This window comes from Oncorhynchus clarkii, chromosome 15 (genome assembly GCF_045791955.1).
Source record: "Oncorhynchus clarkii lewisi isolate Uvic-CL-2024 chromosome 15, UVic_Ocla_1.0, whole genome shotgun sequence".
NCBI classification, from domain to species: Eukaryota; Metazoa; Chordata; class Actinopteri; order Salmoniformes; family Salmonidae; genus Oncorhynchus; species Oncorhynchus clarkii.
Window position 1 is genome coordinate 32,334,874 of NC_092161.1, and position 15,048 is coordinate 32,349,921.

At 41.2% G+C, this 15,048-nt stretch overlaps 1 protein-coding gene across 1 annotated transcript in view; it reads right to left on the minus strand.

The window, feature by feature from the left end:
• Window positions 1–15,048, minus strand: part of LOC139367219 (protein tyrosine phosphatase receptor type N2) — a 264,778-nt gene that overhangs the window by 10,195 nt on the left and 239,535 nt on the right. Inside the window, exons 15-19 of the mRNA XM_071105432.1 lie at window positions 14,881–14,954; window positions 10,553–10,630; window positions 6,426–6,545; window positions 5,013–5,179; window positions 2,266–2,319 (exon numbers count right to left, since the gene is read on the minus strand). Coding sequence (XP_070961533.1) covers window positions 2,266–2,319; window positions 5,013–5,179; window positions 6,426–6,545; window positions 10,553–10,630; window positions 14,881–14,954 — 493 coding nt within the window. The remainder of the gene's footprint in view (window positions 1–2,265; window positions 2,320–5,012; window positions 5,180–6,425; window positions 6,546–10,552; window positions 10,631–14,880; window positions 14,955–15,048) is intronic.

Sequence of the window (15,048 nt, forward strand, 5' to 3'; positions counted from 1 at the left end):
TAAAAATATAAACATATTTATTTGCAGTGTTTAGATTTTTAAGAACAAATAATACAAAACATGCACTTGTGTGTGTGTGTGTGTGTGTGTGTGTGTGTGTGTGTGTGTGTGTGTGTGTGTGTGTGTGTGTGTGTGTGTGTGTGTGTGTGTGGGTGTGTGCAAGAATGTGTGCAAGAATGTGTGTCTTTGTGTGTACACCTACATGTGTGTGTGTGGTCCAAATACTTCTATAGAAAGGACTGGTTTGGAACTGGCGTTATGAGGGACAAAAGCTTTCAAAAGCAGCAGCAGCGTGAACGTGTAGCAGACAGGCACCTCAGGAGCAGAGGAGAGGCGGAGAGGCCAGAGGCCATTAGCAGAGCAGCTTTGGGGAGCCTGCTTTGCTATTCCACCAGAGATAGGCACATAAAAAGCCTCTCTTTATGCCTGCCGGGCATTCAATCTGTCTGCATGTTAATTGCAAACAAGGCGTTCACTATCTCTCTAATAAAGGCAAAGCCAATGAAACGGGAGAGACCGCGAGAGCGGCGTGAGGCGAGGAGCGCCACTGTTTATTTAATCCACTGTTTCTCATATAGAGACCAGGCAGAGACCTCTATGGACAGACAGACAGACAGACAGACAGACAGACAGACAGACAGACAGACAGACAGACAGACAGACAGACAGACAGACAACTCTTTGTGCATGACTGAACACGATTAAAGATATGGAGGCAGTTACCTGCTAAGAAATAACGAGTGAAGCTTCACTAACTAAACAAAACGAAAAATATATTGGTGCAATATGGTTTCCAAAAGTACACATTTGTATGGTCAGTGAATATGATCCAAAAAATAAAAACATCAATATTTTATGTAACTCTGTGTCTAACTGTGTCTTCCTATACCTTCTTATGTATTTCTTTGGACAGCGAAGCTCAAACATTTGATCCATACTAAAACATGATCCATACTAAAACATGATCCATACTCCAGCACTTTGGATTTGAAATCAATTGCTTAATTTGAGGCCACAGTACAGAATGTCATCTTTTATTTCAGAGTATTTTCATGCATATCTGTTTCACAGTTTATACATGAGAGCCCTTTATGTATCTAGTCCCCCTATTTGAAGGGCAGGTTGACGGTTATTGGGATGAATCTTGTCCTGGAGGCAGAGCGATTTCCCGCTAGATGGGCCAGTTGCAAAGTCAAAATTTCCTATATATTGTAACAATTCATGTTGTTTTTGGTCTTAATTTAAGGTTAGGGTTAGGCATAAGGTTAGCAGTATTGTTAAGGTTAGGGTTAAGGTCAGGGTTAGGTTTAAAATCAAATTGTATAACTTTGTGGCCTTGCCAGCTAGTGACTACGCTGCAGAGCTGTCTCCTGTACATGAGTCATCCCAATTAATGCCAACCTGCATTTGAAGATGTCATAAGTATTTAGGAAAATTCACTTTTACTGTATGTGTAATAGAATTGTCAAAAGTTCAGTATTTGGTCCCATATTCCTAGTATGCAATGACTACATCAAGCTTGTGACTCTACAAATGTCATCATAAATGATTTGTGAATAATGATGAGTGAGAAAGTTACAGAGGCACAAAGACCATACCCCACAAGACATGCTAACCTCTCACCATTCCCAATAACAGGGGAGGTTACCATTTTCTTTGGGGTGGGGGGGGGGGATATGATATTTATGCCTCTGTAACTTTCACACTCATCATTATTCACAATGCGTTCACGATTATCTGTAATCATGGTAGCATCCACATCGATGTAGGTGTTCAAAAACCTATTCTATTCTTATTTACAATAAAAGTAACAAAATACATGATTATTAGGCACAGCATAAGCACTAAACAAACAAACAAACCGCAATCTCACCCAACAATTTCGAAGAGTCACAAGCTTGATGTGGTCATTGCCTGCTAGTAAAATTGGACCAAATACAAAAATTGTCACTACTTTAACTAACATATAGGTGAATTAAATACACATGACACCTTCAAATATGGGGGGGGCGAGACACATGAAGTGCTTTCATTTCTGAATGGTAAAACAGAAATGTATGACAATACCCTCAAATAAAAGGTGACATTCTGTACTGTCGCCTCATATGAAACATTTGATCTCAAATCCAAAATGCTGAAACATAAGAGTCAAATTAAAAGTTTTCACTTCCCTGTCCAAATAAATGCGTAGTGGAACGTATATGCAGTTGACACCCATTCAGCCAGTGCATCGTTACAAGGTTATAATTATTGTAATATACTTGCCTGCAGTGGACAATTATTGGACAAGACCGACCCCGGTAGCACTTGTTAACCTTTCTGTAATGAAACAGAAGAAAGTCTGCTATTAATGTCACACTTCAAAACAAGCACATGTTTTGGAGAACATCTGCTAAATTTGACTAGATCAAAGTCATATAGTATATTGTACATCACCAAATCAAATATGTGGACGACTCACAAAAAAGGGTCACATGCTGCTTACTGTATTTCAACGATCAGGAAAAATCCCGGTTGTACTTTTAAGAGGCAATAAAAAAATGTTGTAATTCAGTAATGTTTGAACCTTTCGAGTCCCCTTGCCAATCAAAATAATATGAGGGCAAAAGTATTCCATGTTGAACAATTGGAATGAATGAAGGGTAATTTAAAACACCATACTGTGACATGTATTTACTGCCATGATGGATGCGGTGGTAAGATGGTCGTGATCCGCAACGCATTAACCTTGCACAATTATAAATGTTACACACCACAGACACACAGTGGGAGCCAACTAGCCGTCGACACCCAGCTGTTGCCATGGAAACTACTGGCTACATCGGTCCTGTTTTTTTATATTTTTTATTAGTATTCTTTTTTTTGTTACACTAAATGCTCAGAGGGGATTTAGACAAGAGGCTGTTTTTTTTTTTTTCAAACTTCAACAACGTTTAAAAATAAAAAAAATGTCTAACCCGATATAGGAATATTAACATTTTATATACAGTAATTGATGAAATACTAGCATTGTACGTGATATACAGTAGCATATAATTGTTGTCACCTAGCATGCATATAACATTTATAACAAACCGTATTCCATTCACTACATATTTTAAAATAAACATTTAAATGAATAACACTTTTTGAATAATGAGAAGGAGCATTTGTCTGTGAAAGAAAAACGTCATTACAGTAAGATGAAAATAAAATGCATTTTACAGGTAATTTATCAAACAAACCAGGCATTTTGAGTAGTTTGAGAGTGAACAGAGTTATTATGCAAACCAAAAGGATGGAAAAGTGAAAGTGAGAGGAGCGGAGAGAGAGAGAGAGAGAGAGAAAGTGTGTGCACAGGCCTGGCTGAAGAGACACGGTTTCCAATGATCACTTTTGTGACTATGCAACTGGGCTCATATTACTAGCTGCAACATCACAAAAATGACACTGGCAACCGCTAATTTCTTAGTTGGCCAAAACCACTACATGAGTGGTGCATTGTGGGGATATGAGGGTCAAAGGTGGGATCTGAACTCTGGTCTCCTGCGCCGGAAAACCAACCTCTTAATCATTAGACCAAGAGGACATTTCCTCACGGGCTGAAGGTGACACTGATTTTGAAGTCGCAGGTAAGACTACCTTATCATGAGAGCGCAAATCCTACTCACCTCCTCTACATGAGCCCGCTACCGTAGTGAGAGAGCTGGACACCAAATGACCTCTAGTGTGATAGCAATTACCCTTTTAGCATGGTGAGCTCTCGCTAACCTGCAGAGCTTCTCCAATTAGACGGACTTACATACCAGCAAGAGAGCAAGCCCTGCCACAGCTGAGTTCTGTATTTGTTATAAAACATCAGTATGTTCAGTATTTTGACTCAGCCAATTGGGTAGCGTGAACAACCCAAAAGGTTGGGTGCTGGGATTACCCCAAACATGGGTTAATTTAACCATCAATTGGGTATTTTTTACTCTAATGCTGGGTTGACCTAACAGCCGGGTCTTTTTTAACGTAATCCTAAGGGTTATTTTGAGGAGGCATGTCGTATTAGGGTGTGGCTTTCAGCTAGATCTTATTGGCCACCCATGAGAGTAAATGTCTCAATATCCCAGTACCCAGCATCAATAACCCAGCAGTTTTTAAAGAAAACTGCCCAACTAAGTGACCCAATGTCTGCAACCTAGCAGTCGGGTCAACCAAACAAGCCAGCATTTATTTGAGTGTAGGTACGGGCTTTCAGCACCAGTAGAGGTCACAGAGGTTTCAAATGATAGGATAAAGAACTAGTGCCTTTCTTGGACATCATGTTTTTGCACTTCAGTTTTAAATACAGCACAAATATGAGAAGAAAAAAATCACAGAAGTACAAAGCAATTCTTAACTTTTTTTTTTCTGGTCTAAATTGTGAAGGAGGATAGAATTCCATCCACCCACACATCTGAAGGCACATATTCTTATTTGGAGTGGGATTTCCCATTCCTTTCAGGGTGTTTCCCTGGGGGCCTATTGCGGCTCTTCTGCCAGCGTACATCAGATGAAGAACAAGGGAGGAGAGGTTAGACAGTCATTGGCTTCCCCTTCCATTCGCCCAGGTTTTTAGCTTGACATTTACCATTTAATTGGCTGTTTGAATTAAAAAATGTCAAGCCATGCCATGAAGACGGTTAATTTTCTGCCTTGCAATGAGCAGAGGAGAGAAAATAGCCCTACGATCAAAGAAGTAGTGCAGAAACACAAGTCTTACAGGAACAACCATATAAACCCATTCTCTACCGGAGTTAAAGAGAAAAGATCAGGAGGGCAGAACAGGTAGACAAGTGAAAGCAGGGCAACAACAAAATGAGCGTTATCATATCACAAGCTAACCCCTAAGGTTACACAATTCTGCTTACTTTCCCCAAATTCCCCAAAATCCCGGTTGGAAGATTTCCAGAATTAGGAGGGAATAAGCAAGATATCTGGAAAAACCTGGGAAAGTTACAAGAGACACAAAGGAGCAGCCGTTGGTCAGACGGGGACAGGTGACCTACCTACGGAAGTCCAGCATGATCCTGGCTGAGTCAGGGATGCTGCGGTCCACCCAGGAGAGGAAGTGGAACTGCGTGACGGTGCGCGTTTCGTTGGTCTGCAGGTTCTTCAGGTAGAAACTCCTGACCAGGAAGTCCTCACACCAGATGTGTTCCGATACCAGGTTCACCTGCATAGACAAGGGAAGGGAGGTGAGAACAATAGAAATATAATCAACAGAACAGGCTTAAAACCTCTGGCCATGGCAATTTGACAAGTAAACTCATGGGTACACCCATTATGGCACTATTGACTTGAATAGAGATGTCTCTTCTAGTGATTCTATTTCTGTGGTGAGAACGACAGTATTACCAGGTACAGGTAACTGCCAAAATAAAGGAAACTCCAACATAAAGTGTTGGGCCACCATGAGCCAGAATAGCTTCAATGCACCTTGGCAAAGATTCTACAAGTGTCTGGAACTCCGTTGGAGTGATGCGACACCATTCTTCCATCATTTGATATTTGGTGGAAAACGCTGTCTCAGGCGCCGCTCCAGAATGTCCCATAAGTGTTCAATTGGGTTGAGATCTGGTGACAGAGACTACCCTGACATATGGCTTACATTGTTTTTATACTCATCAAACCATTCAGTGACCACCCATGCACCACCATGTGCATGTTGGGGACAGGTCAAAACACACATGAAACATTCATGGACATTCCGCTAGATAGGTGTGGCTAGCAGTTTGTCATGGGAGATGAACATTGAGTTGTTAATTAACCCGATCATGAATATGGTCCCTTTTTTAAATGGTTCTTTGTAGAATTCTGCAACAATCGTGTGTTTCTCTATTCCGACGATTAATCCACGGATCAAAATGGAAGCCTAGTTAGTTTTTAGTTAGTTATCTTTGATTAATATCCTCTCATTCGTCTTTCAAGCAACCATGTGGGATTGTATCCAACAAGGAGGGGACTTGCAGCTCGTGGCGTGTCTCAAACAGAACCAAGTTCTATTTTAGTGCTTGGCTACGCAGACACTCGTTCACGCGTGCAAAACAGTGTGGGGGAAATGATGAAGTAACATATATGTGTACATTTGTTTTGCACGCTCAGTGCACGCATCTTGGCCAATAAGGTTTGCATGTAAGCATGATGGGATGTTAACTGCTTAATAACTCAGGAACCACACCTGTGTGGAAGCACCTGCTTTCAATATACTTTGTATCCCTCATTTACTGGTGTTTCTATTATTTTGGCAGTTACCTGCATATCAATTACTGTACAATAACTCTCACTGAGTGACACCCCTGGACCAAATCAACTTCAAACAGATATGTGGAAGGACAATACCACACCATTTTGGAAAAATGAAGATGAATAATATATGAAACAAATGAAGAACACATCCTGAACAAGGATCATTGTTTTACCTCATAAACATGGTAGACATTGAAGCCCTCGTCCGGCCAGTACTGTTGACACTGTTTGACTCCATTTTCTGACAGGGGCGTCAGCATGACGATGACCACACAGCCATTCTCCCACACCATCTGAAGACACAAGGGAAAATAGGAGGGCTCAAATCTAGTCCTATTAACAACGGCAGGGCACTCATGAAGGATGAGTCAATGCAGCATGAGTTAATACAGGAGGAGTCAATACAGCTGGCGCTAATACAGTAGGAGTTAATACAGTAGGTGGTAATACACTATGAGTCAATACAGTATGAGTTAATACAGCAGGAGTCAATACACTATGAGTCAATAGAGTAGGAGTCAATACACTATGAGTCAATACAGTATGAGTTAATACAGCAGGAGTCAATACACTATGAGTCAATAGAGTAGGAGTTAATATAGTAGGAGTCAATACACAATGAGTCAATAGAGTAGGAGTCAATACACTATGAGTCCATACAGTATGAGTTAATACAGCAGGAGTCAATACACTATGAGTCAATAGAGTAGGAGTTAATATAGTAGGAGTCAATACACAATGAGTCAATAGAGTAGGAGTCAATACACTATGAGTCCATACAGTATGAGTTAATACAGCAGGAGTCAATACACTATGAGTCAATAGAGTAGGAGTCAATACACTATGAGTCAATACAGTATGAGTTAATACAGCAGGAGTCAATACACTATGAGTCAATAGAGTAGGAGTCAATACACTATGAGTCAATACAGTATGATTTAATACAGTGGGAGTCAATACACTACGAGTCAATAGAGTAGGAGTTAATACAGTAGGAGTCAATACAGTTGGCGCAAATACAGTAGGCGTTAATACAGTAGGAGTCAATATACTATGAGCTAATACAGTAGGATTTTAATACAGTATGAGTCAACACAATATGAGTCAATATACTATGAGCTAATACAGTAGGATTTTAATACAGTATGAGTCAATACGCTGTGACTTAATACAGTATGAGTTAATACAGTAGGAGTTAATACAGTAGGAATTAATACAGCACCACAGAATGGTCCCACAGAACATTGACAACACAAGAAGAAATGTATAATGATGCATTGGGATTGCTTGATGTTTCTATATCTCAATTGAAACTAAATCAATGTTAGTCATTCAGCAGGATAGATACGTTATTGTACGACGTGCAGGATTGTGTGAGGGAACGTTATTGGTCTGCACCGCCACCGACATGTGATCAGCTGAGCTGTACTACTGCACTGCAGATCACAGGAAGTCACACAGCGCGTCCATGTGCCCCTCACTCTCTCTGCAAACTGAGCTAGCTCAACTGATTCTCTCAATTTCATCTTATCACAATCTTATGTCTCCTTGGAAGGTAGAAAGGCCCAGTGCGGCCATTAAGAAGAAACAGTGGTTTTATGAGAGCAATAAAAGTACAATGGTCTTGCCTATAAACTCATGACAAAAAAATATGTTATCTAGAACCTAAAAGGTTTCTTCGACTGTCCCCATAGGAGAACCCTTTTAAGAACCCTTTTGGTTCGAGGTAAAACCCTTTTGGGTTCAATGTAGAACCCTTTCCACAGACGGTTCTACATGGAACCAAAAAGGATTCTACTTGGAACCAAAAAGGGTCCTCCTATGTTAACAGCTGAAAGAACCCTTTTGGATCCTTTGTTTCTAAGAGTGTAGAATAAACAAATGAATTCAATTAATACTTTTTTATTTAATTAACTTCTAAAGTAATTTAGTGATAAGACATCCCCGCTCCATTATTGAGCACACAAGCAGAGAATAAAAAGAGAACCACGTCAAAATCTCTGTTTGGGAGCTCTTTGAACCCTTACTGTGACTGGCTTATTCCCTGAACTCTAAGGAGAGAACAGAAGGGGAGAGAGAGAGTAGAGGGGGAGAGAGAGAGTAGAGGGGGAGAGAGTAGAGGGGGAGAGAGGGGAGGGGGAGCGAGAGGCAAGAGGGAGGATAAGAGAGGGAGAAAGAGAGAGAGAATAGCAGAGGGAGAGAGAGCAGAGAGGGTGAGGCCATGGTTGAGCAGAGGTAATGGAAAGGAGGGAAGGTGGAGGTCTGGGGGTACGAGGGTACGTAGTGAGGGAAAGGAGGGAGGGAGGGAGGAAGGGAGGGGAGGATTAGAGAGAGCCTTTCAGAGTGCTGCAGGAGCCCAGTGCGGATTAGACAGACCAAAGCTAAAGACTCCTCGTCTCCTGCAGTTTATTTGGAAATAGTTTTTAAGTACATTCAAGGCCAATGAAACAATATTGAAAGTTGAAAGACTCATTACTTATTGCAATCTTTTAAAGTCCATCTCTCTGGGTATACTGTAGTTTTGATTTTCAATTATTTGCAAGTTACGATAAGCTAGTTTTAGTGTAAACTAAGCCAAATACTCAGCTGTAAATGGTTTGAATTGAATTTTGATAATGGATATGTTGTTTATTCACTTGATGAAATGAAGAACAAACAAACAAACAAGAAAACAATAAGCAACTTTTTCACGAGGTGCTTAAAAATGTGACATTAAAGAGTAACAACAGCACATTAACAAAAGCCCGTTCAAAATGGTGTGTTCAATCAAGGTGCACTTTTCAAACAAAGGGAAAGCGTAATGGCTTGATAAAAGCATAATTGCTATGTTACAAACCAACCATCTAACCTGACACCACACACACAAAAACACACACACATACACACACACACACACACACACACACACACACACGCACGCATGCACGCACGCACGCACGCACGCACACACGCACACACACACACACGCACGCACACACGCACGCACGCACACACACACACGCACGCACACACACACACACACACACACAATTTGCTTCAGAAAAACACCATTAACACGCATCTCTTTTAAAATGACATCTGCCTTCTCCATAATGAAAACCTTTCCTTCCGTGTGACATTACATGAATACAGGCTACATAATGACATGTACGGACCTACTGTCAGCGTACCTTCAGCTCAACATGGGGGAGTAAAAGGAGCCAGCTGGTCTAATGGCTGCGTACCCAATGGCACCCTACTACTTACATAGTGCGCTACTTTTGACCAGTGCTCTATAAAGGGAATAGGGTGCCATTTGGTAGGGAACCTGTGCGTGTCTCCGGTCCATGCTTACATATTACAGACACAGCAGTGCCACAGCTGATGCATTAGCTCGACTGTATGGTAACAACGACTGTATGGTAGCCTTCATAATGACCGAGGTGCTTTCACATTAATGCACAATAACACCATTTGGCAACCCGGCATAAATCCCAGGCAGCAAAGTGTTGCCGGGTTTTTAGAATAGCCAGATTCTTTTTATTTTTTTTTTACAAACAAAATGATCCTGCTGTAAATGTACATTTCATAGTTTCATTAACCCCTGTGAGTCTAAGAACCTTAGATCGCAATATATGCCCACCTAACCTATGGAATTGGGTTCAAATGTGGTCTTTATATAACACATTCATAAACGGCAAAACAGACCGTCCAGAAATAAATCATCAGGAACAAGGTTTTGAAGCGTCTGTCCTATATCTGAGAGATATAAGAAAACTCAACAACAAAAAACAAGAGCCTGGTACTGGGTTACCTTCAAACGATTCCCCTGAAGCGGGTGTGTGTGTCGAAGAGCAGAACAACTGGCACCTTTGTGTTCGTGAAGCTTCCCCTTTCGATATTGGTGACATATTAGCTTGTAGCTCCAATGGTTAGGCCTGGAGAGTCAGTTAGGGGAGAAAACCTCTTCAAAATGAGGACGCCCACGACAGAGTTCAGACGACTGCCATAAAGCTTGTGGATGTCGTAGAGCCAAACGACCAACATCGTCGTTTTTATGACAGTCTCATGGTGGTGGTGACTTATGGTGGTGGTGACTTATGAGTTTGTAGCTCATACCGTTTGGGATTTACAGACAATTTCGTGACAATTTTCTTGCCAGGATCCTCTCGTGTAGAAAAAAAAGCCACTTTCACCAGCCCCATGTTATGCAATAGACGCAAACTTCATATCACCACAAGAAACAGCAAGTCTCGAGCATAAACACACAGGGAGCTATTCAGCATTCAAAATGACACCACCGATCCTTTCATGGGTTTACCTGCCAGAAGTCAGCCATGGTGGAGGGTAGAGGGCCTTGTGAAGAGATGTACATGGGGTTCCTCGGGTCATGGTCCATCTGGGAAAAGACGGGAAGGAGAACAAAAGTTGTGTGTGAAAACTGAGTGAACGAGACTGTGTAAAGGGACAAGAACATACTGCCTGGTTGCGTACCAAATGGCACCCTGTTCCCTATATACAGTAGTGCACTATTTGGGGAATAGGGTTCCATTTGGAACACAGGCCCTGTCTCTACAGTTAGAGCTAGCTTATCAAGACAGTGAAACAGCAGTCCATGCACTCTCCCTGAGGATCTAAGGGTTGTACTCCCACCTTTTCTCCTCCATGGCCGCCCGGGTCTCCGTTTTTGTTTTCACATTTACTTCCTCACTCCGTTCACTTCTCTCTCTCTCTCTCTCTCTCGCCCCCCTCCGTTACCTTTCCCCCCCTCTCTATCCTCCAGGCATGGCTATTCTTTAATGCCTCTGATTAGAGGAAGACCATGTTCAAAGGAAATTACACCGCCTCTCCAACATATTATTGATGCTAGTCAGAGAATGTCACAGAGGCCTATAGAAGAGCCAATCGGGGTGTCTCTCTCTCTCTCTGTGTGTGTGTGTGTGTGTGTGGTGTGTATGTGTGTGTGTGTGTGTTTGTGTGCATGTGCGTGTGCGTGTGCGTGTGCGTGTGTGTGTGTGTGTGTGTGTGTGTGTGGAGTGTTGGCATGCAGAACCCAGATATACAGAGGGTGGAGGAAAAGATAGGAGTTCTGCAATTGCCCCTGAAGCTCTGTTTTATATTAAAGATCCAACATAATGGGCTTGATACCAGCTCTACATCCAGCTCCACCGAACAAGACCCTGGCCTTTACCGTCTGTCTATTCATATTAGTCTGAGAAAGCCAATGAACAAGGGAGAACTACGAACGTTTAGCAGACAAATTGCACATGAGCATTAGTCATGGCTATTGTTAAAAGGAGAAGAAGAATAGAGAAGACATGAGTAAACCCTTTGGAATTGAGGCTATTTTGTAACACACAGACAAAGCCATTGTTTCATTTCAGAAGATAGTTTTTTTTTTTTTTTATATATTCGGCTGATTAGAGGCTGGTTATTTCGGTGAGACCATCAGTCAAACACACTTCAAGCACCATGAATGTGTAATGATCGGGTGCAACAGAATTTGTATTCCCCAAATAAACACTTTGGTTTCCATTTAAGGTGGGCAGCCTGCGCTAACCAGAGCTAACCAGCTGAATCAGTGCACTTCAGTTCATTGGGCATTTGTACTTTATGGGCTCCATTTTGCAATGTGCCAAAAAACATGGTTGTTCTGTATTTTTTTGAGGTAAACATGGTATTACGGTATATTTTTCCACAGTCCGAGTTCTGTTTTGTATGAAATGAATCCTAGCCCTTGTATGTTCCAATGCTTTCATACTGGAAAGGTTCATACAATACAACAGTTTCATACAATAGTCTTGCATTGAGATAAGTATATATCTTAATATAGAGAAGAAGAAAGGGATAAACCTTTGTGTTACACGGAAATCAGTCCTGAATCTCCACTGGATGACACTCCAATGACTGACATCCACACCCATTACTATGGAAATGGATGCAATTGTGCAGCACTTACAGGGAGCCATTTAGGGCTGGAGCAATAACAGAGAGGAGACAGAGGCTTGGGTCCATAAAGGCACCATATTCCCTGTATATTACACTACTTTTGACCAGGGCCCATATGGCTCTAGTCAAAAGTAGTGCACTATATAAGGATAGGGTGCTATTTGGGATGCTCCCAGATAATAATACCAGGATCTGCTGTAGAGACACAGTAGATTGTATTTAATGGATGTCTTATCTTCTTTTATGAACTTCTTTCTTTATGAGATTTCATAGTAGTTATATTAGCACCGACTAGGGGAGATGATTATAGAGGTTTAACTAAATTCTAATCACTTTGACTACAGATGTGAAGCATAAGATATGGAAGCGTATACCCACCAACCATAATATGAAGCTAGCTAGCATGGTCCACTAAAATGCACCTGTCTTTACAAATACATTTTGTAAGATCACCTGGAATTCCTGTTGCCTAGCCGTGTTATTTGAAATGGCATTTCTGGAGAAGAACTAAAGAAATGTATGCCCTTTCCATTCTGCGCGCTAACACCTCAGTTAGATAGCGGTGCTTTGTTAGCATCACACTCTCCTGCCTAGTTGAAATTCCACAGATAGCTTCTATTTTTATTTTATTTTATCCTGACAGAAATGAAAGACTTGATGCTAAAAGCTAGAGGCTCCAGCTCCCTGTTAGGCAATCTCAAGGACACAGACATACAGTAGCTATGCGCTGCCTGACATCCCTGTATGAATACTAAAAGCAGCACATGAAAAGATGGCCTCCGTATTTCAGCTTCTCTCCTGCTCTTCTCTCTCTGTTGGTGGGAAAGCTAGATAGACCTTGGGAAAACAGCATCTTTACCAAATAAAAGCTGTTTAGTTTGAAGTTTGAGGTAACATTTTTTTTTTTTAAATCGAACAGAATATTCAAATCTTATTAAATATTTAAACAATTATTCCCTTGTAGTGCACTACTTTTGACAAGGGCCCATAGGGTTCTGGTAAAAAGTAGCGCTGTTTAGGGAATGGAGTGCAATTTAGAACGCAGATGCTACGTGCTGGATTCCTTTCAGCTAAACCTCACACCAAATGACATTGTACATTATGGGTGCCCAATCGTCTGTTGACCTGAGCTGAAGAAGTTTGGAGGAGCAAGGGGGCATAATGGGTGTCTAAGGTCCTTTTTTTGTGTCACCCCTCCATGACTGTGGGGGGTAGAGAAGATGCCCCCCCTTACCACCCCATTACCACTCGAACCCCGCATTCCAAGAAAAAGATGACAAATGATTTACTTGTGGGCCATTTCCCTTGGGCTAATGAGGAGGAAGAGGGTGTGTTGACAGATGTAATGATGGTAGTTTCACAGGGCTCAGCCAGGGGTCCTGTTGTGGCGTAATTACCATGCTTTCATCCATACAGCGCTGGATCACTGATTACTGTGTCTACTCCGCTCTGCTCTGCACCAAGCACAGCATAACCCACTCTGACTACTAATAGCAACATGGAGGAGTGGAGAAACGACTCCAAATGACAACTCCACTTGTCATTTGATTGTTTCCCACTTTGAAAGGAAACGCAAATACAGGGAAGAGATCATTTGGTTTGACGTTCTGATATTGGAGAGATGGAAATGGATCATTGCAGATCTTTAAAGGACAACCTTGTAGAAGTTGTTCTTATCAAACAGAGAGAGAAATAGGGAGGAGAGCGATGAGATTCAGCCCGACGACAACACGGATAAGTAGAAGTTGATTTTATACTATGGCTTCAGAAGCAGTAATACATATAGATTGTTATAATGAAAGGATGATATCACTATAACTTAACACATTATGAATTCATTAAAATGCATGAAATACAATAAATACATGTGGTCAACAGTGCTTGACTTGATCTGAAATAGGTGCCGGTAATCATTTTTGGGTGCCGGTAGACAGCAAATTCTCCTATCTAAAACAAAAACAATTAAAAAAACACTGAGAGTGTCAAATCAACACTGAGTCTGTGGACGCATATAGACACTGGAACAGTGTTAAATTAACACACTGCTTATTGTAAAGCCTTATTCAAATATTTCCCAGAATGCCACCCATGACAGCTCCGGTGAGCTCCTGCCCAAGTCAAGCAATGGTGTTCAAACTTCCAGAGGTCCTGTTAGGTGGTATACAGTAATAAGCTTTTAGTTCATCTCTCCAAAGAGTTTTCCCTGCTGTATTTGAAATGCATAGTTTCCTATTCTTTTTCCATGGAATCCATCTCTAGCAGCCTCAGGGGAAATCAGAACTGGCATTTACTATGAAATGGGTTTTTTGTGTGTGTTTTTTTTAATACAGGAATATAACCCTGAACTTTTCTGATATTTAAGCCGTTTTGGATTTGTTCTGGGGACACATTATTGAGTCTAAATAATAATACACCCGTTGTTCTGGAAAGAGTACATTAAAACAGAGCTGTTATCTCAAGAGAGCAGCCATTTCAAAACAGGGAAGGTGACAAACTATTATTTCACAAGACACGGCAAATTCATTGAGGTGCAAAGTGTGGAGGAACAAAGGCAAAGGGATCAATAGGAACATTCATGACAAATCACAAAAACAAATTGAATTTAAAATCAGATCTCAACTGGTCTTTGTGTAGAGCTGCAACAATAAAGCTTAAAAGAAACAGAAAGCGAAGGAGTATGGGATGTGGACTGGTACTCACAATTGGGCTAGCATTGATGTAATCGGAGTTGCCATGGTTATTCTCGGCCTTCAAGGTTATTCTGGAATGATCGTCTGTAATAGAAATACATAACCCACCACACATTTTTTGCTTCTCCACGATTGAAACATTGAACTATTGATAAATGATATGGAATAGAAAACACTG